The 25283-nt window shown below is 34.0% G+C and overlaps 2 protein-coding genes across 4 annotated transcripts in view; both read right to left on the bottom strand.

Annotated features, from left to right (window-relative positions):
• Positions 1 to 1549: 1549 nt before the first annotated feature.
• LOC135126906 (uncharacterized) lies at positions 1550 to 9503 on the bottom strand. Of its 3 annotated transcripts, XM_064053123.1 has the most exons (4): positions 9406 to 9503; positions 9046 to 9239; positions 8785 to 8989; positions 1550 to 2914 (listed from the first exon to the last, which is right to left on the bottom strand). In XM_064053123.1, the coding sequence occupies exons 2-4, from the start codon at positions 9220 to 9222 to the stop codon at positions 1677 to 1679; spliced, it is 1620 nt and encodes a 539-aa protein (XP_063909193.1). In that variant the 5' UTR covers positions 9223 to 9239; positions 9406 to 9503; the 3' UTR covers positions 1550 to 1676. The 3 variants fall into 3 exon arrangements, with proteins under 3 accessions (XP_063909193.1, XP_063909192.1, XP_063909194.1); XM_064053122.1 differs by lacking the exon at positions 9406 to 9503 and having other exon boundaries at positions 9046 to 9399; XM_064053124.1 differs by lacking the exon at positions 9406 to 9503 and having other exon boundaries at positions 1550 to 2647; positions 9046 to 9399.
• A 1761-nt stretch (positions 9504 to 11264) lies between these two features.
• Positions 11265 to 25283, bottom strand: part of LOC135126905 (disintegrin and metalloproteinase domain-containing protein 10-like) — a 271695-nt gene continuing 257676 nt past the window's right edge. The window contains exons 7-12 of the mRNA XM_064053121.1: positions 24102 to 24230; positions 21308 to 21476; positions 20961 to 21130; positions 14617 to 14784; positions 14186 to 14563; positions 11265 to 13158 (exon numbers count right to left, since the gene is read on the bottom strand). Of these exons, the coding sequence (XP_063909191.1) occupies positions 12118 to 13158; positions 14186 to 14563; positions 14617 to 14784; positions 20961 to 21130; positions 21308 to 21476; positions 24102 to 24230 (2055 nt within the window). The 3' untranslated portion in view covers positions 11265 to 12117. The remainder of the gene's footprint in view (positions 13159 to 14185; positions 14564 to 14616; positions 14785 to 20960; positions 21131 to 21307; positions 21477 to 24101; positions 24231 to 25283) is intronic.

Genomic DNA, 25283 nt, shown 5'->3' with positions numbered 1-25283 from the left:
TTACACAGTCGCTTACAATCGTTTCTTTTCTCGGATCTTTGATACTACATTATCTGTTCTTTGTGTGTTGACAACCTTGATCCTGAACTGCAGACAAAAAATTCCGTTTCTGGATGCAGTTTTTCAGTAAACTCTGCAGAATTTCCCTGATTTTAATTTATAGTAAGATTACAACAATTATTATGCCAGTTTGAAACTATCTTTGGCATTTGTGAGATAATAATAGCTACAATAATCTTATTTACCAAACAGGTCAACTATACAAATTAAAAATTCAGTCTAAAAGAAAAAGTCGCTGGTTTTGTTTGCAAATTTTATTGTTGATCTTGTTCTTATTGTTCCCAGTGTTCTAATTAATTCGCCGCCAGTTCAAGTTCATTTTTTTACTATTTGGACGTAATTCGGACTGACGCATAAAGTTTTCTATTTTTGCTTTTACATAACTGTCGCCTCTAGACTGCTATAACTTTATTTAAATTAATTACTGGTTGTCAACCCAAATCACCGCAGCAAAAATATTTTTCGTCGTTTTTGTTAATATGCGAATCAAGATCAGTGCGTTGGTGTTATAATATTATTATCTCTTATACCACTACTATACATATACATACGATGATATTATGATAATTGTAGTTTTGAGTTTAGATAATTTATATGAAAGGAAGGTGAACTATAGGTCACGTCGAAAGAGAAATATGTAGTTCTTTAAATGTGCTGTGTTCCTTTGTTAGCTGGTTTGTTTATTATTCCTTAGAACTTCTGCTAGACGTTCATGATTATTGGTCCAACCTAGTAAATTGGGTTAGAAACCTGCTTCCAGAAGTTTTTGATAGTAAATGGTGTTTCTGTAACACGTCGAAAAATTGTATGGTCTGCCTGGTCCTTAGAATTCTGACTTAACTTACCTGCAGTAGTGAACACGACTGTTGATGTAGGCTACTTTCCAATTAATTGATCAAATAATAAGTAGCATAACGTCGAATTAGTTGCAGATCAGGCCCAAATAGCGGACGTTATTGCAACAAGTGTTTCCAAACCAGCACGTGCCACCTGTGTGGGCAGCACGTGCTCGATCTCCTCCATAAAGTCATATTATACTTACTATACTAAACTTTCTGAAATTTACTAAACAAAAATATGAACACACATCTGTTAAACTTGAAATTTTAGAAAATAAGTACGTATTTTAAACTTGTATGTACTTTGGCCTTCGACTGGGTCAAGGGCTTGTCCTTCAAACACGAAAAAATCTACATAGGGATGACATTTTAAAAGCATTATAAAACTAAAATCTACGTTAAACTTAAACTCTTTACCAACACAAGGCTTTCATTTTATTTCTGTTGGTGACACAAGCTGAAATGTATGATGAAATTTAGGTGATGGATTATACATTTTCTAGGACATCTAACCTCAACTTTTTCCGTTCATTGTGTGACTACAAAAAATTAAACAATTAACTTGTGTGAAGTTAACACTGTCGGTAGTTTTTATGACGTGGCATCGGTTTGAAGAACTGTTTTTTTAAAGAAATGTAAAATTAAGCACATACAAAAAATAACCAATTTATTAAACTATTAAAGAAAAACAACACCTAAACTTTGAAAGGGAAAAAAAAACAACACAAACTTTTAAAAACTCAAGCATAAAAAGTGAACATTAATTTAAAGAACAATTTATTTTGCACCATCACTCTCAGCAGGAATCTCGGATTTATCTTCCGTACATGTATTACCTGGGAGCTCAGCAAAAAACATGTCCGGTGTAAACTTCAAAGATGATTTATTCTGAGTGGTTTTAACCGTATCCGTCTCCATAACCAACACCTCATTAGATTCACCTGAAGAATCTTGATTTGTATCGCCATTGACTTTAGTTATGATGTCGTGATGACTCAGAGTAATAGTGTCACTCGAATTTTTCAAAGAATTAATTTTTGCTACATACTTGTATTTCAAATCATTGACAGTAGCGAATTCCATCGGATTGTGCTCCATCAAGTCGGAATGCATGCTCAGATTTTCAGGTTCGAAAATTTCGGAGCTTTGCATGTGGAAGCTGTTCTCGTAAATGTCTTCACTGAAACCTTCGTGTAACTGTAACGTCTCGATATTATTTTTGTTGCAAGCAGCGCTGGAAAAGCTGGGATCAATGTACTCCTCTGGTATAGCCTTCGCGAGTTTATCGATTTCTTCTGGGTTTTTCACAATCTGCAAATCAAAATTTTCCTCTCTTTTTAAACTGGAATCATCGTGGAATGATTCCATGTTGGCGGCTTTATTAGGGATGCTGGCGTTGTCGAGAGTCTTCAATTCCTGAACTTCCCCGATGTGGCCGTTTTCATCCACAACCTGATATTGGATGCCGCCCTTGGATAAGTTCAGCAACACCTCATCGGAAAGGTTCACGAAATTTCCGTCGCTTGTTTGGAACATAATTTCCACCTTATCATTCCCCAAAATATGTTTGATTTTATCGGTTGTTAGACCCTGAGTGCTGGAAACCGGGATCACACTAAGGGATTTGCCATTTGTGGCCACTTGAGGCGAATTCCCATTAACGAACTGCACCTCATGGATATTTTCGACGTAATTTTCTTCTACGTTTGGGATGAAATTCTCGACTGTTGTTTCATTGAATGACTCCTCTACAATGAAAGAATGAACTTGCGGTGTGCTAGCCATTACTTTTCGCAAATTAGCCAAAGCGACCCGACTCGCCTGGGCCTCTTTGGCACAAGCTTTTTCAGCTTCGCTCCCAAGGCATTTTCGCTTGAATTTATGCTGGCTGTACGCATTGCTTAGGGCGTAATTTATTTTTGGAGGCAAGGACGCGCTGGTAAAAGGTTTGTAAACGGTTGGGTACTTTGGGGGTTTGCATATAAATTGCGGAGGAGGAATGCACACTTCGTCAGCTGGAAAAGTTTACAAAATTAACGTCGTTTTTTTTTAATTTGGAATGTTTAGTGCAAAACATTTCTGTTTATTTTTACAAAAACACTTGGCACAAACGTGAGTTTTAGAATGATTAATGGAACTAGTCGTAATTATCCTACGGTGATATTTCGCCAAATTTCCTGGAGAAATCAGAGCCATTTTAAAGTGCAACGACGTAAAGATTGGTTAAATGAGCTGCTGCTCGTTCTCCATCCAGACGTCGCCTTCACGATTTTTCCAGTGTAACTTCACCGATCGACATGGCACATAAAAATAAATGTTCCCCAGAGAAACAACTTTAAAAGTAAAATTTTTGTTGACTATACGTTTGTTGAACCCAACCATTAATGTTTTTCACTGATTCGTGGAATAATCTACAGATTGTTGAATGACAGGTTCAATTTTGTAATCTAATATAGTACATGATGAGATTATCATGGATTAGCCTAGCTACATGATTTATGAAGTCTGAGATGGATAGTGATTCGTGATTACATTTTTATGCGTTCAATATTGATTTTAATTTCACTATCTATATACCTAACAAAGACCTACATAGTTCCCGTTACGGGTGTGGTACGTGCAAAAATTGTTCTAGTATCCCAAACGAAACTTGTGATTTATCGCCACGACAATTACTAGCACAAAGAGTTCTATAGAAGGGTTACAAATAAACTGCCAGAGATAATATCTTTAAATTTAAGAGCTCAGTTGCGATCTAAGGTTTAATGAATAAAAGTAAATAACTTTTAGCATTATTAATTATCTCTGCATTTCTCCGCAAACATATACAGAGTTATATAGAGGCCGGTTGTAAAGTTAGGCGCCTCCACTGTTACAACTATGGGACCGCTAGATGTACAGCTTTGAAAATTAAAACTCGTGGATGAGTGAGTAATCAAATGATGGTGATAGGTCTCGTAGTTTTTTTAACCACATTGTATATATAATATCTTACGGAATTAACTTGCCCGTATTTAAAACATGCCGTACGGAAAATAAATCACACTCCTAAATTAAGTCATAATGTCCCGAAATTAATTCGCATAAGATGTGACAAGATCGATCACGTGTCATCGATGTTGTTCAAAACATGTTATTAAGGTTGAAGATTCGTCAATAGGTGATTTACCTCCAGTTGTGATCGATCTTAATGACAACAATGATGACAATGTAGAAACAAAATTATAATTTTAATTCTGTGTTTTTTAATGATAAAATTGTTTCTCTGTTGTGTTGTTTTTCGTTTTTTCAGTGTGGATACTTTGGTTTTGCCAAAATTTGTATGTAACAAATTCAATACAAAATTCACTCAAAGGACCAAATCATTTTTACATGATCTAAGTATATTTTAAAAAATACTTCTTAATGACATTAATTTTATCCTTTAATGGAAAAGACCGAAACTGTACGCTTTTAAAAGTTAGCATGAAACAATTAACGCAAAAACGTAAATTAACGTATGGAAAATATTAGTTTTAAAAGTATGAGCATATTTAATTTTTTTCAATAACAAAAAATACACATCACGTTCTTACAAACGTATTTATTAAGATAAAATTATTTAATTGATATTGATTGATTAATAACGTTGGAATCATTAGGTTGAAAATCTAGGGTTTCTCTTGAACTGAAACTTTAAGCTTTATTAAAATAGGTAGTAGAGTGAAAAGTTATATTTTACAAATTTGTTTGATACACTACATGTTTTAGAACATCTGGAATGTTCTTGCGGTTAATTTATATTGATGTTATATCGTTCAGAGAATGTTAAGGTCATAACATTGCTTTACTTTCTTCAAACACTTTTAAAATAGTGTATATAATATGAATATGACTCACGAAAATAAAAGTGGACACTGTATTAACGTTTTACGATGACGTCCTTTTATAGTCTAGTCATAAAACCAACCAGGAAACCGTAACAATGCAAATTTTGGTTTATAGAATTCTACATTATAAAATCCAATTTGTGACTGCTAAAACAATATCTACTAAATAATTTCGATAAATGGGAAACGTATTAAACATTTTCTATAATCAACAGTTTCCATTAATACGTTAACGTAAGTAAACGTAAAAACGGTTTATATGTATATGTTGTTAGAAAATCGAGATATACTAGATATATCTCGATTTTCTAACACCACACAATAAGCAATTCTCTGCCATCATTTTAAGTGATAAGTGTATTGGCGACGCTTGTAAATCATTGTTTGGAATTTAATCTAGAAATATTTCTAGATTAAATATTTAAAAATATTTAAAAGTATCAACTTCTAAATATTTTTACCTGAGATTAAGTGTATGTTTTAGAAATAACCACACAAACAAAACTGCTTATATTGTTACCATTTAATTTGTCAATTTTCAAGTAACAAAGATTTTTTCAAAACTGAAAAAAAGCGTTGACGAATGTGGGATTTCCACCTCGTCACAATTTTCGCGACGTCAACTGGAATTATCAAATGTTATGTAACACTTTAGATCGTCTTACTTTTTTAAATTGCCCAAGTAAATTTTTATGAACTGAATTAGCAGGATCTAAATAAGTGCAAAAATCGTGTATTTGAAGTGAGTTTTTGTGATGATATCATCAATATTCCAGCAAGGACACATCAATTTGGATAGGTGGAGTGGAATACTAACAATAATAGTATTATTTTTCCAAATTTTGTGGAAAATCGGGTCAGCTATTCTTAATTTAATAAATAAAATAACCTGCCTCATTAATTAATTTTTTTTGAGTCATTTTGTACATATAAGCAATTCTAAATAAGGTGTCACTCACAACAACCATACACATCGAAATTTTAAAGAACGAATGTTAACCGCTCCTCTGATATCGATTTTGCATTGATACAAACGCATTATTCCAAGAAACCATAAATTCAGAACAGGAGGCGGTGATCGGCAACGGTCAAAATTTACTAATGTTCCTGTTTGTTTGATAGCTTGTTTAATTTTTTGAATGCAGAAAAATATTTCCTACATTTTGTAATTAAAGAAAACAGTCCCATAAATTCAGTTTCTTCGAAAAATTACAAAATTAAGATAACTCTTACAATTTAAAGTAGGGATATGTATGGACTGCTAGGGTATAGGTAAACCAGTCACAGTGTAAGGTAAAAATGGATATATATCGGAGATTGAACTCCCACCACTCAGATGCAAAGCTGGCCCGTTTGCCACTGAGACATAGCCCATATTTTGTATGGTTGGTACTATGTATTTAAAGATCACCTTTACTACGAGAAATATTATAATATGAATATTAAAAATTATAATAATAACAAACAAAATCAGGGCAAATTCATAAACCAGAAGTACCGGAGTATGTTATAAAATTTATATGGCATGTATGTACTAAGTAAAATTTTGAGATGATGTCATCAAATTGTTGATGAGGATGATTAGGCAAATTTTATTTAGCGGTTTACCACCTACACGATATTCCTAACGTACATTTAAGATTTAACAACAATCGATTTGGTAGTTTCCGGACTATAATTGTATATTGCAAATGACGTCAAGTTTTTTATTTCAAACTGAAAACAACACTTTTGTGATATTGTATGCAGCTGCAAAGAAAATACTATGTAGTCTTAAACACTTTAAGGTTTTTGATTTTTTTTAATAATTGCAGAGACAATTGAAAAATCTGTATTTTGTTTTATCAAACGAAATTCATATGATTATTATTATACAAATGAAATAATAAAAAATAACCCATCTAAAAAGAAAAAGTTTTTGTGTTAATTTTCTATTCCAAATTTATAACTACTACATACTTTTGTAATTATTTGAAATATTCAGGTTAAATGTGTAAATTGAGATTGATGATTTATATTTTTTAAAGTGTTGAATCAAACGCAAAAAGAACATACTGCACCACTGAAAAGCATACTGTATTTAATGTACCTACTAAAAAAATAACCACCACTTTATTTTAAAAGAAAATGTTGATATCATTTCTGAAAAAAAAGCGAATGTACAAAAAAATGTATCTACGGAAAATCCGGAAATTATAGATGGTTTTGTCGTAGCTCTGTTGGTTTTGTTAGAAAAAAAAAGAGATTAGCTGAGATTAATTTTATTAACTTCTTCTGAAAAGTAATGACTTTAGTCATTTAATACAACATGAAATTTATGTTTCATAGTAAATACATATTTAACAATGTTCATAACTATGTTGCCAAATAAACTGATTTATTATTCGTGAGCGTAAAACGATTAAAAGCATGCTTCTATTGCCAGAGACTGGACCCGTGAGGATTTAGTGAGGACTAAGTTGCAGTTTAAGTAACTATTTCTTGAATTAATACTTAACATAAAACGTGAGTTTGTAATGCGATCATCTTTGCGTTTCATTTCTTACGACCGGCGCTGTATATACGTGAATTTTTGTACCGTACCGGTAGCCACCTTTTAAAGGTTTACTGTTCCGACGCGAGGTTCACATGCACCATTGCAATGACGATTTGCCGTCTTACCGCAAGAATTCGCTATCTGGTTGTAATTGATTTCGCCATTCCATTCGAATTTATTTCAAAATTGTATCTAATCTATTTTAATAAAAGGATAAATAAATATTTATGGAAAAGGTTATCAATGTGTTGTAATTTTTACATTAATTTTATGATGATCCCAACCAGATTTTTTGTATATGGCTTATTTATGACCTATGCAGTTAATTGTTTTAAAGTGTATATTCTGATCGTTGTAGTGAGTCAGAATAGTCCCATAGTAGATATAACATGAAACAAATAAGGTAGAAATCAGTAACAAATACTGCACCAGTTTATTAGTAATACTTAGGTTTTAATTTATATTTATGATAAGCGTTTTACACTGAATGCGGCACGAATTTTTATTTGAAGCGATAAAAATGTATCATTCAAAAATATATTAAGTCGTTTGAACCTTAATGCTTTGGTAGTCGATCCGATAGATTTATAATACATATTTATTTCCATCAACAGTTTTTTGTTTAGAAAACTCGAGATCAGTGACGACAAATCAGCTTCTGCCTATAGCACTAAGATGTAAATCAAGTAATAAGAAAACAAAAACTTTATACAACCTATCATATTGCGGCAGAGTAAAGCATCAAGAAGTGTTATTACACAATTAAAAAACAATTAAATGCAATTATTTGTATTAATTTTTCTATAGACACAAAAAAATATTAATGAAAGAAAGAAAATGTTTTATAACAAAATTGCCAATCATAATGGAGAATTGCAAACGAATTCCTTACTATCTCGACTATGAGTGCAATCCATTGGCAATCACAAACCTGGATTGCGCGCTCACTTTTGTATCTTAAGCCAGTGTATCAAATACACATCAAATGCGGGTCATAGTAACATAAAATTTGTCAGTTTTGTTAATATGCACTGTTGCTTGTTGGTTTTGTGTGGTGTGCAACACAGCACCATTGCAGAAAACAGTAGAACTGAACAGAATTAGAGCTTTTTGGGTACGAAGAACGTGGTCGTCAGTTTCGGCGCAAACAATAAAAATCTTTCGACAGTCTACTGTAGCAAATTTCGAAAACTTCGGTTACGTTTGACTATTTGATCATCAGATTATTAATAAGGTGTTAACTAAAATATCTAGCACTGATGTCCCCGTAAAGATCGGCAAATTTACCGCAGCGACATCTAATCTGCCCCTTTAAAAATATATGTACCTGTGTATAGGCGTATATTTTTTTTAATATCTGCCATTCCTCTACCTAAATGACACAACTACTTTATAAAATATCCACGTAGATCTATCAGGGTGTCAGAATGTAGAACTTCTACCAAGTACCGCTATTTTTAAAATGCCGTAAGATACATACCTGCAACATTCTGATATTCATTCTCAGCAAAAACATTTTCCAGTGCAACAATCTTAAAAAATTTTACTGCTGCAATAAAATGCTTCAGATGGTCTTCAGAAAAAGAGCATTCTCCACAATACATGAACTCAATCAAGGATTTCATCACTGCAAAATCTAAACCATTTATTACCACCTGTTCAATAGCTTTGTTTTCAAGGTGTTCCTATAAAATCTGGTTTGAAAGAAGCGTGTATTAAGCACATTTTACGAGTAAGTTACTTTAAAATAACTACTGCTTGCTGCCAGGACACATTTATGAGCATGCAATGTGTTACTCCCACAGCACACAGCTATATCAACCAAACACTGTCTTTCCATCAACATGCACAAACCTTTAGAGATCTGTTTAGAGTGCGTTTCCCATTCTAAAACAAATTTTCCTCCGGATTTCTCCATTTCCGGCGGCGCTACAACTGAGGACCGGTGAGTGCAACATAACCTCAATAAATAAACAAACTCATTCACTAAACTTAGAATAGTATTAGTCAAAATTCAACTTCCTCTGTACATTTTAAACGCTACTTAACACTTTTAGTGCTCCTGCAAGTGATTTGTAAAAGTAGATTTAGAAAAACTTACTTGGAAAGTTCTGAAATCAAAAATCGAAAAGCTGCAGGAACGCAGTTTCACCAACCATATAAAAAATTCATGCATTGTGTAACTAAATTGTATGTAGATTATGGGAATTAGTTTCCGGTACTGCAGATTTAAAAAAGCGGTAGAAAAACAATGTGTGTTAAAAACTGTCTTAAATTACATGACTTTCTTGTACTTGCAAGGTGAATTCAAACTGCAATTTACAAATAATGATACTTTAATTATTGGGAAAACCGTATGTGTATTTTGGGTTGCATAAGCAAGTCTTTAAAATTTTAAAAATTTATTGTATAAAAAGGTAAAGTACATAATTATACGTAATTAAGTAAATAATTTAGTGCTAATTAAGTACGTTTTAGTAAGAAGTACGTTAAACAATTATAAATTACTATTAAAATTAAAAGAACAACCAAATTAGTGTTTTCACAACAGAATATTAATTTTACACATAAAAGAAAGGGTTTACTCTCAATAAAATTTTCAATTAGTAACACATCATAACACAATGGAAGTGAAAAACGCTTTCACGTTAATAAACTCAATATAATGTGACATACTGCATACGTTATTGGTGCTGTATATCACATCATAGTCCACTTAGTGTGAAAGCAACATTCTATACAATGAACATTTTTATTAACAAGGGTACACAAAATAGTAGGTTCAGAACACTTTCAGCGTGTATAAATTTCAACTATGTTAATATGAAAGCAATTATTTGGCACGCTAAATTACTTGAATGAAGTCCTTTTTGCTTGACACAATAGTATCTTACGAAAAGTGGTTGTACCAAATGAGACGATGTAAACTACGTCCTATTTGTTTGTACCACAGTACAGTACAAAAATGGCACTGTAAAAATACCATACAAGCAGCAGTTGTGTTAAGTTACAGAGTTACGTAAATAAATATATTTTAGTTTCTTTCAATTTTAACACTTGGATAAGAGAGTAAGTAAAATATTTTAACCTAAGTGATCACTGTTAATCAAATTTTACACCCGTTACAATGAAACTTTATTGAAGAGGTAAGCAGGAATGTATCTGTAATATAAACTGTGTCCAGCAGCGCTACGTTTGAGGAGTTACTATTAAGTTACTGTTAGCTATTTTAGGGGGAATTTGTGAAAAAGGCGTTGGAATGGTAGCGCCAAAAGTTAGTGATTGGAATAACTATTTTAACGTAGAACCAAATATTTTAACAAAGTACAAATTGGAATGTCTGATGATATTACTAAAACTAAGACACTGATTTTTATAAAAAAAAAAAGGATCACGGTTTCTTCAACGACGTTGCCCCCGCGAGGACAAGTAAACTATGATGCAATAGTTATACTAATTTTTATTCTAGTTATTGTTTACAGGACTGATCACAAGGACGCAATGGTATTAAAAATATTTTTAAAAACAACAGGACAAAAACCACATGTCTGCTCTCAAGATCAGGAACAATGGAAGTCAAGTACCTTCTGCACTCCAATTTAAAAATTATGACAATAAAATGAGAAATTTTGGTGACCAGGTCATAAATAAAAATCTCTAGCTCTCCAGGAAGTCTAGAAATATCTTACTATAAGAGTGGGGATTTGACGTAGAACTTATGCGTTTTCCTAGTCCCTCTTTTTTTTTGGACAAGAATCGGTAACCTAAAAATGATGCAATTTTTTTTTATTTTAGGTCTCTTAATATCGTGGTATTATTTGGTGTTTTGAAATATGTAAAACCCTCAAAGTGATTGAAGGTGACATTATAAAAATGTCTAATGAAGTCCTTATTCAAAGGTCCATTCGGCAGAATCGGTTGATATGTATTAGTGTCAACTGGGCCTTTTTTGTCAGAAACAATCTTCATACATTGATTTATACTGCTTGTATCCTACAAAGGTTTTAATATGGGTTTTCTGGTTCTCTCTAACCTATAATATTTTGTTTTGGTTAAAACCTACATGCATTCCTAAGTATATATTACCTGGGACCATTTTAAATTAAGTTGTATAGTGTGTGACCAGATGTTTGTATATTTGGGCTATGTATCATGTGGATATCATTAAAAGTACAAACTTTCCATTACATTTTAGAAATAGGTGTTTCATTGGGTACTACACTCATTTTAATGTATAGAATTTTAAATTTACGCAATTTTACGCTACATAAATCTCACTAATGTCCAAGACTTTAGAATATTGCTAATATATGCATCTCCATAAGACGCTAAAATAACTTATATAAATTCCTGTAATCTCCGAGTTTTTAAGTATGCACTCGTTTCTACTGGGAATATTCTATCCATATTGTTTTGACTATAAATTAATTACCAAAAAGGCATGTTCGAATTTAACACGTTGAAAATAAATATTACGCATTCCTCTTACTAGAGACAGTTGTTTCTTTAATCTCAACCTGAACGAGAATGAAATCATTTCTGCCTACACAGCAAACTTTTATGAGTATATTTTTCAATCTGTAGCCTATTGGTCAATATTTTCACTCTATTTTCAAAATTGGGTTCAATTTAGTTTATTCCAATCACTGTCAAAAGGCACTTTTCCGTGAAATAAAAACCCAATTTTAGTAAAGTTTCATTGCAGAATGGTGTCAACCTGAATAAAAACTTAATATTAAGCAGCTCTGAGAGTGCGGAATGTTTGTTTCCACAGCCTTAAACAAGTCAATTTGGGTCATTGCAAAATGTAATATCAGTCATCTGAAAATAGAAATTCGCTTTCAGACAACAATACTTCTAAATCAGACTGGACGGTATGAATATTGGAATCAATATCATCAGGTTTAGTAGCGGGAGAATCAACAACCTGCATCGGACTAGCTACGGGAGCTGCGTCTATCGCGACAGCTGGATTATCAACACTCGTTTTATTACTCGGCTTCGGCTCACGCTGTTTCACAGTACGCACAAGCACACCTGTCCTAGGGACTTTATTTTTTTCAGTCTTTCTGTTGGCATCGACGCGTTCGATGACCACACTAGTTTTTTCCGGTTTGCGCAACTTAACACTAAATTTAAACGGCGGTTTATACACCACTTGTAATCGAACTTTCTCTTTCTCGTTCGGAATGTTGCCCACACTGTGCGACTTGCTCTTATCAGTTCGGGGCCTAATAGTGGGACGCTTGTGAGGGCTCCTTCGGGACTTGTCGGTCAATCCCGCCGGGGTGGACTTGGACTTGGGTAAAGCGTACTGGGACTTCAGCAGCCAATTTTGCACTTTCCCGACCGGGTCGGCTTCAGGTGTTAGAGGATTATGGAGCACCTCGGCGCTAATTAATCCCTTCTTGCCATCGGCATCCGCCTGAACGTTACTGTAGTCGATGATTTCCTTCTTCCTCTTTTTCTTTTTGTTGTTGGCGGTGATTTGAGGAGACTTTTTCACTTTACTGTGAGGTATTTCGATAACTGTAGCGTCGACGGGTTTCTTCCTGCTTTCTTCTGCACCGACTGGAGCCGATACTCGTTTCTTTTTCTTAGGTGAGTTCTTGCTTCGGCTTGGGCTGTTTACGTTGTTGTTGATTGATTCTTTTACTTTGCGTTTCCTTTTGACTTTGCCGTTTCGTACTTTACGTTTTAGAGGTAGTTTTGATCTTACTGCTGGGTGCACTGTGACTTGACCATTGTCTCCGTCGGGAGGAAGTCTGACGGCTTCGGTTGGTGAACCGTGGATTATTGTAACAGACTTCAGTTTTAAGTTGGGTCTCTTGCTAAGATATTTGGTGCTTAATACCTGGAACAAATTCGAACGATGTGTTGAGTGCTTTGAAAATCAAGAGGTTTTTTTGCATAATTAATACAGTGTGGAGCCATGTACAAGCAGTTAGAGCTAATTCTTTTTCACGATTTGAGACGTTCAGCAACTTTGCTGGCAAATGCAGAAACTGATATTATAACAGTGAAACGTTGCCAAGGTGGGTGGAAATCGTCAATCGTAACAGAGGGTTATACACAAGATTTAGTTTCCAATAAGAGCGAAATAGCCAAGAAGATACGGGATTCGGTCAAGCAAAACATGTGATTATTCTTTGGACTCGATCTCTGCTGATCAACTGGACAAATTCATTTCTGTTTGTGATCCTTTAAACACGTGTGGCATGCGGATATAACGTCCGATAACTTGAATTATCCTGGATCAGAAAAACGGATTCTTTGCGGCTTCAATATTAATCAAAATGTTACTCTCAGAACATTATTTTTGTGTCCAATAAAACTGTATTGCCGTGTGAAGTTAAATAAGGTAATAATTGGATAATAAACAGATCATCCATAAATGAGACTGTACCACTGGCAGGTAGAATCCCGTGCCAGGATAAGTGTACATTGAAAGTAACCTATAAACTTAACATTTTTTCGACAAAGTCAAGAGTATACAAAAATGGACCCAATGGTGAATTATTAGTAATTGTCTGTTTTTGAAATAAATCTAAATATTTCAGAGAAAGGATTTTCTTTATCTACCAGTTTTTCTAGAATTGGTAATCTCCAACAAAAACACCTTATTATGTTTCAAATCTCTGTAATTACGATGTTTTTGTTAGACGCTGTTGCTTAAAGTTGTTCAATTGTAGTTGTAGGGAGTAGGTGTAGCTGCTACTCATTTATTTATTACCATTAAAAAGCTCCATTTATTTAGCGACTACCGTATTCATAAAAAATATACTTACGTGCCACACGTAAACGTATTTCTAACTGTATTTTAGTCTTATAAAGTGTTAATTAACAATAATTATCTTTCAGTAAACTTAATTGATACTTACCAGTAGGGCAATTACTAGTGCGATGATAGCGGCCACAGCATACCAGTAGTCCATCATCCACTTCTTAAAACTGGCGAAACTCTCCTCAGACAGAAGTAACTTTCTCAAAGTAGCTAAAGGTCCCGAAGGATCAACTTCCCTACACATCTGGAACACGTCGCAGTAACCGCTGTAATCGTTACAAGGCGTTCCAGGTTTCGAGTACATGTCCGGTACGTCATATGGCATGTTATTCCAATCAAACGAAGAAAGACACGGTTTATCATCTCCTGAGTGCTTACAGCATAACTCGCATGCTTTAGTTTTTGGGTCACCCTTCTTCGGAATACATTGGCAGGATTCCAGGCCATACGCCAAACAAATGGAACCAGTGCATTCCTGAAATATTATTCCCGTTAAACGTTAAAGAAGCCGCGCTTCTTGTGACTTACGCCCATGAAACAAACAAACTCTTTATTACAAATCGTCTTGTTCGGCTTGTTGACTGAGGGAGGACATTGCGGGTTGCGGCCGTTACAGAAACTTTCATCCCTGCAACCGTTGTCATCCCTGCATTTGTCGCCAAATTTCACTTGACAGTCGGATGTACAGCAAGGTCCCTGGGAACAGATTAGATTTATTATGTGAGGGTTGGAAAAAATCTGGGAGCGCTCGTAAATAGGGAGTTTCTCGAGGCATAAACATCACTTTGGAGATTGGACTCAAAACGGAAAAAACTCTTTCAGTGACTGCTTCATATTAATTACGCTAGTTTTTCAAGATATTAAAGGAGAAGGATTTTTCGTATACTATTTTTCGTGCTTTATATTTCAAGTTCTTTATGAAAGATAGGTATATATCCACTAATTGAATTTGTTTGTATGCTATAAGTAAAATGGTGGTCTAATTCTGTAGAAATAATAACGAACTCTGTTCATAAAATGTAAAAAAAAAATAAAAATAAAAAATTTGTTTATCATTACATTGGTAAAAAAAGAATAACACTGAAAAAGACCCTCACAAAATTGGAAATATTTGCGGAGGTGGTTTTTTGTCTACTTTTTTCAACAGGTCGATAACAACAAATTTACTGTTTGCCTAGCAACTCTTTACTTAGGCACTTCAGGTCAGACTTCTTGGAATAAGTTGTAGTTTAAAATTTTCAAATTTCCTGAGACATCAGTCTTCGTTTAACATAATTGAAATTTTAACCAGTTGTTAAAAATTAATCAAACATGGTACCCTAGTTGAATGAAAACGGTCAATTTTTAATATTGATGTCATTTTAATGACGCAAAATTAGATGTAGACCACTTATTACAAAGATCTTTTGCTGCCACTAATTTGCCTTCACCATGCGCCACATGAAAATTACATGAATTCAAAAAGCATCAAGCTAATTAATTTTGTGCTGAACTTAAGCCCCGAAATTACTTTTCTACAATCTAAACGGACAGATCTGACAAAATTAAACTTTTCATATCTGTCTATTAAATTTTGTTAAGAGTACTAAAAACGCAGTTCGTTATGAATATGATTGTCGACATGTGGCATTGTCGACATGTGGCATTGTCGACATTGATTCAAATTGTTTTTAAATGAATTTTTGTTAAAAATCAGACCCGACATGCATAAGATATTTGTGTTTTTAAATAGACTTCCTTTCACTGTTGATTGTCATCGGCAAGTCGGTGGGGTAAATATAGTCGCGCCCAGGAATCTTGGACGTCATTTTTTTGTAATTTTGAAATATTCCATGTAGTCAATGCTTTATTGCCACCTTGATGTTTGAAGTTTAAAAGATTTGTCATGTTGCATTCAGTTTTAGCAAGCCCGCAGTGTCAAAAATGACAAAACTAAAAATACAGGGTGATTTCGAAATGTGTACAATAAAGTTGGTAGCATCAGGCTTCAGATATATTATCGTGGCCGTGGTAGGACCGAAAGAATATCTACTGCAAGCTGAAAAACAAATTTTGGAACGCGTCGAAGAAGAGCCCAACATTAGCACTCGCCGACTTGCTGCTGAAGTTGGAGTTTCACAGTTTGTGGTGCATCGTACTTTAAAAGAATACCACTTTCAAAAAGTGCAAGCTTTGGAGCTCGCTGACTGTCCACGTCGGGTGATTTACTGCGAATGGTTGTTGCAGCGATGTCGTGAACCTCCTAACTTTTTAAATTGCATTCTGTTTACGGATGAAGCAGGATTCACTCGCAATGCTGTTTTCAACAGCGACAACACTCACATTTGGTCCGATGAAAATCTACACGCTCGTCAAAAAGTACGATTTCAACGAGGGTTGTCCATAAGTGTGTGGACCGGTTTCGTAAATGGTCACTTGGACCTTATATTTTACCAAACAGACTAGCTTGGCCTCCGCGTTCACCCGATTTCAATCCGTGTGATTTTTGTCTGTGACGTTGGACGAAACAGTTAGTTTACGGAAATCAACAGTGTCCAGAAACTATCGAAGAGCTTCAACAACGAATGGAAGTGGCAGTCGTTACAGTTCGTGGAACTCCCGGAGTTTTTTTACGTATCCGTGCAGACATGTTGCGACCTGCTGAAGCATGTACAAGGTGATTGCGAAATACATGCAAAAAAAAAATGGGGAATAGCTCACAATATGATTATGTCACTGGGTAAAATTCACGGTCCTAAGTAGTAGCAGTGTCTAGAAAAAATTATTTGAAATTAAATGTAAATTGTTGTACGCGCCGCTGGACTGTTTTGTGACCTACATAATTACTACAATGAATGGAATAGAGCGAGTCGGATTAAAAACCAAAAAAGTGACTTTATCAGGCACTTTTTTAATCCCAACGTGAAAAACACGAGAAGGGCCAGTTAGCATCGAGCGGTCGGTGAAATCGGTTTATGGTGGAGTTTTCCCATGCAGATTGTGTCGATATGGTAATTGGTGTGGGCGAACATTTGCATGAGTGATAGAAAAACTCCGAGATCATGGTACCTTCAACTTCAAACTCACGATCGTGGCCGTGATAGGACAGAAAGAAGAAGTTGGATTTTCACAGCTTGTAGTGCATCCTACATTAAAAGAATACGGCCACATCCATACCATGTTGACAAAGTAAAGGGTTTGGAGCCCGCTGATTGTCCACGTTGTGTAACTCACTTTTTGTCCGATCAAACTCCACATGCTCGTCCACAAATACGATTGCAAGAGACGGTTTTCGATAAATGTGTATCGGTTGGATGAAACAGTTCGTTTGTGGAAATCAACAGTGTCCAGAAATTATCGAAGAGCTTCAACGAGTGAAAGTGGTTTTTACCTATCAACAAACCTCTTGCGACGCTCTGACGCCTGTATTGCTAGTCAAGGACAACATTTTCAACATTTCTTATAAAAAGGTAGTAGCATTCTAAGTTGCTCTTATTTCTGTTCCAATAAACAATCTAAAATCGTTGTGACAAGGACCAAACATCCATCAGAATCAAAATTACCAAAAAACTTTCACACTGACCTTTAACGATGAATGAGTAAATGAATGAACGAATGATAAGCAGCAAAAAGTCGGTTTTACTTTTAATTGAAACTGAAAGTGTTTAGGTCGTTTTTATTCGAACGTTTTTCCAACTCTGTTTACAAGGTGGCTCAGTGCCTTCGTATCGAGGGTGGTTCATGGGGGTTTTGCCCCATTCGATTTTTAATTTGGTTTTTCTATATTTCGGCTCTACTAGGGTGGGGGATGCCGTGGTTAAAATATTTGCACTTATTTCGCAGTCACCCTGTATTGTTAGTCAAGGACAACATTTTCGACATTTATTATAAAAAAGTAACATTCTTAGTTGTTTTTATTTTTGTATTAATAAACAATGTGGAATCGTTGTGTTAAACATCGGTCCTTCTCAGGATCATCCTTTGTTTCTACAACTAATAATCTTTCGCATTGACCTTTAACGATGAATGAATGGATGAATGAACGAATGATAACCAGTAAAAAGTGGGTTATACTTTTAATGGAAACTGAAAGTGTTTACATCGTTTTTATTCGAACGTTTTTCCACCTACTGTTTAAAAAGTGGATCAATGGCGTCGCATCGAGGGCGGTTCAAGGGGGTTTTCCCCCATTCGACTTTTAATTTGTTTTTATTATATTTCCACATTACCACGGTTCCACGGTACGTGATGCCGTGGTTACAATAATTATAGCATATATTTCGAAATCACCTTGTATTGACATAATTTTATTTCTTTGTTCTCCACCAAAAACTCGATAACAATTTTTCAGTCATTAAATATACCGGGTGTCTGTGTAAAATATGAATAGTCTATACTTATGATTTATCATTGCATCAAAAGCTTTTAAATTTCTTATACAGGGTGATTCATAAAAATTAATGAATGAGTCAATTTATTTTATTGATTAAATCGGGAACGGCTCACTCTGTTTTCCCGAAAATTGACGTTTCATGACGTCGTTTGTGTCAATTTTTGTATGTATATTAGGAATATCGTGTGGATGGTAAACCTCTAACCAAAATTTGTCTGATAAAAATCGATGACGATATTTTGCAACTTTGCCGAATAAATGTAAAATATGCACAATGTTAATTACAGAAATTCTTTTCAAAGGTTTTAAGGCTTTCAAGGATGCCAAAAACTCTAAGAACTACAAGGATTTCAGGAATTTCAAAAATTCCGAAGACTTCACAGATTCCAAATATTTAAACATTGGAAAGATGACAAAAATCCTAAAGATCTAAAAATATTAAAAATTCTATAAATACTAAAGTATCTAAAAATAATGAAAATCTGAAAGCTCTAAAAATTCCAAAGTTTCCAGTGGTTTGAACGATTCAAAAAGTATATAAGCTTTCCCGGATTACATACACTAGAAATTGCGAAATGTTCTCAGACACTTAAGATTTTAAATAAACTAAGAAATCTTAAAATTTTTAAAGAACCTGGGGATATTAATGATCCTAGAAATTCAGAAATTTTAGGCTTTATAAAACTCCTAGTAATTCCTAAAGTGTTCAAAATTTCCAGAGATTGGACAGGCTCTAAAGGGTCTAAAGACTCTAATGACTCTAAGGGGTCAAAAGCTAAAATACTGTGTCGAATACTTGAAAGATTCTAAAGGTTCTAGAGAAATTCCAAAAAGTCAAAGATTCTAAAACGTGTAAAAATTGCGTGAACTCTTAAAATGCCAAAGATTTTTAAAATTCCAAAGAAAACAAAAATCTTAAAGACCTAAAAATCGCAAAGATCGGAAAAATGCTTTCTTTAATTTTTATAAATCCTAAAAGCACTGAAAGCCTTGAACACCCTAATTATTATCTTATAAATCTTGGAGACTGTAAAGATTCCAGAGATTACAAAAATTCCAAAGATTTAGAACTCTTGAGATCTATATAAATTTTAGAAAATTTGAAAAAATTTACAGAGTGTGGGAAAAATGTGGTGGACCTAGAAATCTTGAAAATATTGGAAAAGGTTGAATTTCAAAATTCTGGTATAACTGGAGCGTGATAATTTTAGAAATTTTGGAAAATGTGGAAATTCTGGTCATTGTGTACTTCCGAAAATCTGAAAAATTAGGCTAATCTGGAAAATCTGAATATTCTGAAAATTTTGCAAATTCCCAAAAATTAAAAGAAAATACAAATAATATTGAATCTCAAAATTTCAAAAGTTTACACAATCTTAAGATTGTGGATATTCTAAAAATTTCAAAGTTTCAAACCTTTCAAAAATTCTAAAGACTCGACACATTCTAAAACTCTAAAAAAAGTTTTAGTTTCTAAATAGAAGAAATATGGAACAAAATTTTAAAAATTGTAAAGATTTTGGAAGCAATGTTCCTAGAAATTATAAAAATTCTAATTATAAAATTTCTACATAGTAATTCTGAAGTATCCAAAATTTACAAAGATTGTTAAGACTCTAAGGACTTTGAAAACTGTTAAAGATTCTAAATACTCTAAGGACTCAAACGATAAAAAGGTTTTTAAAATTCTGTTCTAAATATTTCAAAGATTCTATAATTTGTAAAAAACGCATGAACTCTTAACATGACAAAAATTTTAAAGATTCCAAAGCTTCTAAATAAAACAAAAATCCTAAAGAAGAATGCTTCCTTTAATTTTTATAAATCCTACGAGTATTAGGGGTTTTCAACACCTTAAGTATTATCTAGTACATCTCAGAGATTCTAAAGATTCCAGAGATTCCAAATATTTCAAAGATTTAAAGACTTTGGGGTCTATTAATTTTAGAAAATCTGGAAATATTTAGGAAGTGTGAAAAATCTGGAACACCTAGAAATCTTGAAAACCGAGGAAAATGTTGAATTCTGACATATCCGAAGACTGATATTTTTATAACATTTAGAAAATCTGGAACTTCTGGAAATTTCAAAAATTTACTCAATAATTCTAGAAATTCTAAACATTTTACTGAATTTGTGAAAATATTCCAAATACTGTCAAAGTTTTCTAAATTTGAAAGATTTCGAGGATTCCAAGGGTGCCAAAATTCTAAGGAGTCTATTAATACTAAATTGATATATGTGTCTTTGCTAAAATCTTAATGACGTTATAAAAAAAATATATGGAAAAACTGACTATAAGGATGAAAAAAAAAAGAATTCTCAAAGTTAAATTTTAATAATAAGTTTTCGAAGATGAATTTGTTCGACTGTACTTTACGGGCTAGGGAAGTTCTGTCCAAATAACTTTCAACCAATTTTTTGTCTAAAATGTGGCATTAAGCCGTAGATACAATTCATCATGCCTGTATGGGTAGCGTACTGTAAAAAAAGATATTACCTGTGAGGGACTGCATATACTTCTAGGAGTAAGGCGGCAAGGCGGTTCATCTAGAGGCGGATATCTCCTTTGCGGGAAGCAGCACTGGTCTCTGCAGTCCTCCTCCCAACCACAATCGCATTCCTCCCCCTCCTCCACGACACCGTTTCCACAAAGAGAGGCTTGCGGTTCTGCAGTTTTTGAAATCAATCAGAATTTTGAACAATAGGTTATTAAAAAGCGACGTCAGCAAGTGGAACTGACATCGAGTCAAGAGCAACAGTGAAAATATGTATCAAAAGCATAAAGTTAAATTGGAAACGAAAAGTTTTAATGAAACAAAGTTGCGGAAGAGCGTAGTGATTTACCTGTAAAACATCCTTTTGGTGAGCGCGCTTTAAAATTAAGTACTGGGTTAATGCTCTTCAGGCTGCAAGGGGAAAACTGATTATTGTTTTTCTTGTCACCAGACGTCGCCCTCGCAAACATAATGAAGTTACCATCTTCACCACCGGGGGTGCACTGTTCCGGGTCGTGCTTCGTGCAATGAAAAAGTCAACATTAGTCTCTCTTCATCTCGATAGTTTAATGAACTAGGCGGGCGCTGATGCAGAATAATGAAGTGTTGAAAGACGATAGGACGATTGTAAAATTTTATTTTATTGTCGAGCGTAAAATATTTTTCAAGCTGCCTTCGATGATAAATTTGCACAATTAACAAGGATACCCTTTTAAAATTTACTACCATTTTTTACGATGGGTATCACCGCGTTCCGCGGTTTTTTATAGACGAATAAAAAACGAATTTCGTCACTTATCCACACACACGGCCCTGAAAACTGGAAATTTTCAAACCCCTGCGAGTCCTAATAGACTTGACGTGCTCATGATTTATCTTTTGTTGGCTGCTTTGCTATAAAAACGGTGTACGATGTACGACTTGTCAAAGGAATGAATGTTATCAACGTTCCGGTTTTATGAAAACTAAAACCACTCTTGAAATAAAACAATTAACTCGAAATTAAACTTCACGTTCTAGTTTAATGGCTCAACTGCACGATATTTTAATACGGTGCCGGAAACATTCGACAATATTTTTGTGCCACTAAAATTGAAATATTCCATGCATGCAGATATCAGGAAGAGTGATAAATGCTTCGAGAGATTTATCAAAGCTGTCAATTTTACATGAGTTGTTGCATTGATATTTAAATTTACGAATTTATGGGAAATCTAGACGAAGCAAGGTGTGATGGACAGAATTTACGATCAGTTGAAACCCAATTCTGGGTGGAGGCTAAACGGTGTAAAAAAACGATAAAAATCACTTAACGACAGTGCAGGAACTCAGCATTTCGGAACTTATTAATGTAAGTGGCTATATTTAATTATATGTGTCCGTTCGTCTGTTAAAAATTGTATGTATTAAATGAGGTGAAATGAAACACAACTGCCAAAGTAGTAATTACGCTGGGAAAACATTTTTCTTTGTCGCCATATCTTGTTTACACGAACGTCAACATTTCAAAATAATTGATGTTACAAATTTCTCGGCATCAATTTGACCAGAAATCTTAAGATAAATCTACATTATAATACTTGTAACGTGTATTTTTCTATTGATTCGCTATTACTTAGAAACCAACTTTTATTGGATTTTTTCTAAACCAGTATACTGACATTTATTAGATGTCATCTTGTTTGCTTTTGTGATGGTACAGAATCGACAAGGCGATATGGAATTGGAACGAGTCGTCACTGAGAAAAAAAAACGTCAAGAGAAAACACGGCAGCCTTACATGTAAATTCTGGAGTTAATTTGTTTATGTTTAAAAAAATATTTGAAGTTTAATCAGGTGTGATCTCTGCTGAGGCGCGAGGATCAACAGTAGCCCCATAAAATAACTCTCTGAACGACTTTTAGCACATAACGAAAGTCAATAAATTAAAATCGGGTATTAACTAGAATTAGAAGGAATAAAATCAGATTTTAACAAGAGGTACCAATCACAATCATTGACCAAAATAAGTGAATTTTTAATTTAATCATTAAGAGAAATTTGTAATAATAAATTGTGTACATCATATTTTTTGCATTTTTGTTTGTATTATGTATCATATTGACTTTTAACAAGTTCCTATTTTCAGTGTAGAGAAGCTATGCCGTTGCATATACCTTACTTAATAGTAAAAACAGAAAAAGACTACATGCGATGTATTACATGCATCGTTACACTTAGTGAGACGTTAGCTGTAAAACAAATAGCTATTCACCTCATACTACGTCTTCCTTGTTCTAACTAGCTTATTATAACCACATCCTGCAACTTATTACCTGCAGAAAATGTTTATTCACAGTTTTGCCGCAGCAAATAATTTTCAATCAAGTCTAGCAGCCTTTTATAAATTATCATGCTTTAAAATATTAGCATAATTCCATAAGTTGAAGCTTGTTATGAAGTCTGTCTAATGAAGTAGCAACACGGTAAACATCCTGCAGCTCCAAGCCCTCAAACTGCAGCAAATTAAGCTCTTCGGGCATTTGATCAGGTTACCGCATAGTGAAATAGATCGAGATGAAACTAGTGCAGCCGCACTTTTATATGAGAAGACAGAATGCTAATGAGTCCCTGGATTTCCAGTTTTTGCTAAAAGATTACCACCGCTCAAGCGTTCAAAATGTAAAAACAAACGGAGATAGGATAAAAGCTCTTTTACATAGAAACGTAATTTCGAGCTTCGGAAACGCCATACTCAAACAAAAAATACAATAAGATTATGACGTGGTGACTTATAACGAAATGAAGTAGGTACAAAGCGGGACAAAAGCACGGAACCAACTTCGTTCTAGACATAACTGAATTACCGCAACCTGTAAAGTTTCAAAGTATGTACTAAGATTTCATAAAGCGTAAAATGAAACGAAACAAAAAAGTATACTCGGTATAGAAAAAATTAAGATTCTTTTTATGCTGGTTTAATTAGTTTACGTGGTTCCAAACTTTTAACATACAGTTTGTATTAAACATATTTTAGCACGTTGAGTTTTCAGTTTTACATTAAGATTCGTAGAATACGAACGCAAAATAACAACGTTTTTTGGTTCAGGATTTCAACACAGGTTTGACGGGAAGAAGAAGGAGAACAAGATAAAGTACTTACCGGTGATCCAAAATTATGTCCAATCTCGTGAGCGAGAGTTACATGAGATACCGCAGGCGGTACGTGTTTTCCGTAGTTGAGTAACGTGACGATTCCTGTATTTAATGATTTCATGCTGCCTCTATAATGCTGAAATTGATAATAATTGAAAGTGGTGATTGATAATCGTTCCTGCCGATTAATTCATAAAATCGTATCACGGACAAGTATTATTCTCGTTCTTTGCACAGAAAAAGCACAAAAGCTGAGCTTTCAAAGGCTTTCATGCGATTATTAGCTGATACATTAATCTCGGAATGGCAAATATTTTTTAACTGTAATATCTGCCGAAAGCCGTCGCGTTATTTCATTTCAGTCAGATTTACATACAAAAAGGATAAGCTTTAAACATTATATTTTCGTGTTTTATATATTATCATTTTTTGAAAGCTTTTACAATATTGTATCTCCTTTACGTTAAATCGCTTCGTTAATTTAAAAAGATCAGACGATGTTTTATTGCATGTTTTAACTTCAAGGCAAAATAAAGCTCAGAATGTTTATTGGGTTTTTTATGCACTCAGTCACGTCTTTTTCTGCAGCTTTGTAGTTTAATTAAGAGTTCTAGCACTGACTACAACGTTGAGAGCTTATGTTCATTTATCAGTAAAATATTTCATATGAGTTGCAATAACATGTGCTGCATCAGCATTGCTCTGCAGATCTAAAAATACGGAATATATGTGTGTAAAAACCTAGCTCTATGGCGTGTTAGCCTAATGGTAGTGACAGGTAATAAACGTTATTTATGGCTTGTTTCTATTAGAGGAAACCGTGTAATTTTAAGAAGAAATGGCGTGAATGTGTGGGGAAGGAAAATACTCTCCCAAGATCATTTCTGTGTTGAAATTGATGCAATAAATGCAAGGTAGAGGATTTCTCCCCTTGTTCCTTCGGATTAACTACTTTTTGAAAATGTAGTACAGAGGGTGCGAATCCTTCTACCAAATGACGAGACAAGAGTTCGCAAACACTCAATACTGAATAAGTGGAATGTATCAGTTTAGATTGGTTAAGAGCTGTGTTAACAATTTTAGGATAACGTATGAAAATTCTCTTTCCATATTTTGTTAACGATCATAATTAATATTTGCAATTATGACATGACCTGGCGTTTTATCATTTTTCGGTTTCTATACACAT

Source organism: Zophobas morio, unplaced genomic scaffold, assembly GCF_036711695.1.
Source record: "Zophobas morio isolate AGI-343-1 ecotype UQ-CSIRO unplaced genomic scaffold, CSIRO_AGI_Zmor_V1 ptg000011l, whole genome shotgun sequence".
Taxonomy (NCBI): Eukaryota; Metazoa; Arthropoda; class Insecta; order Coleoptera; family Tenebrionidae; genus Zophobas; species Zophobas morio.
The sequence above is the reverse complement of the archived record's forward strand: the minus strand, read 5'-3'. Positions and strand labels throughout refer to the sequence as shown.

What these genes read in the sequence shown, in the direction of transcription:
- LOC135126906 (XM_064053123.1), bottom strand. Translation starts at nt 9,222, where the DNA reads ATGGAGAAATCCGGAGGAAAATTTGTTTTAGAATGGGAAACGCACTCT. An exon ending in CAAGCAGTAGTTATTTTAAA is followed by an intron (nt 8,990 to 9,045) that starts GTAACTTACTCG and finishes CAGATTTTATAG; the next exon opens with GAACACCTTGAAAACAAAGC. An exon ending in TGAATATCAGAATGTTGCAG is followed by an intron (nt 2,915 to 8,784) that starts GTATGTATCTTA and finishes AAACTTTTCCAG; the next exon opens with CTGACGAAGTGTGCATTCCT.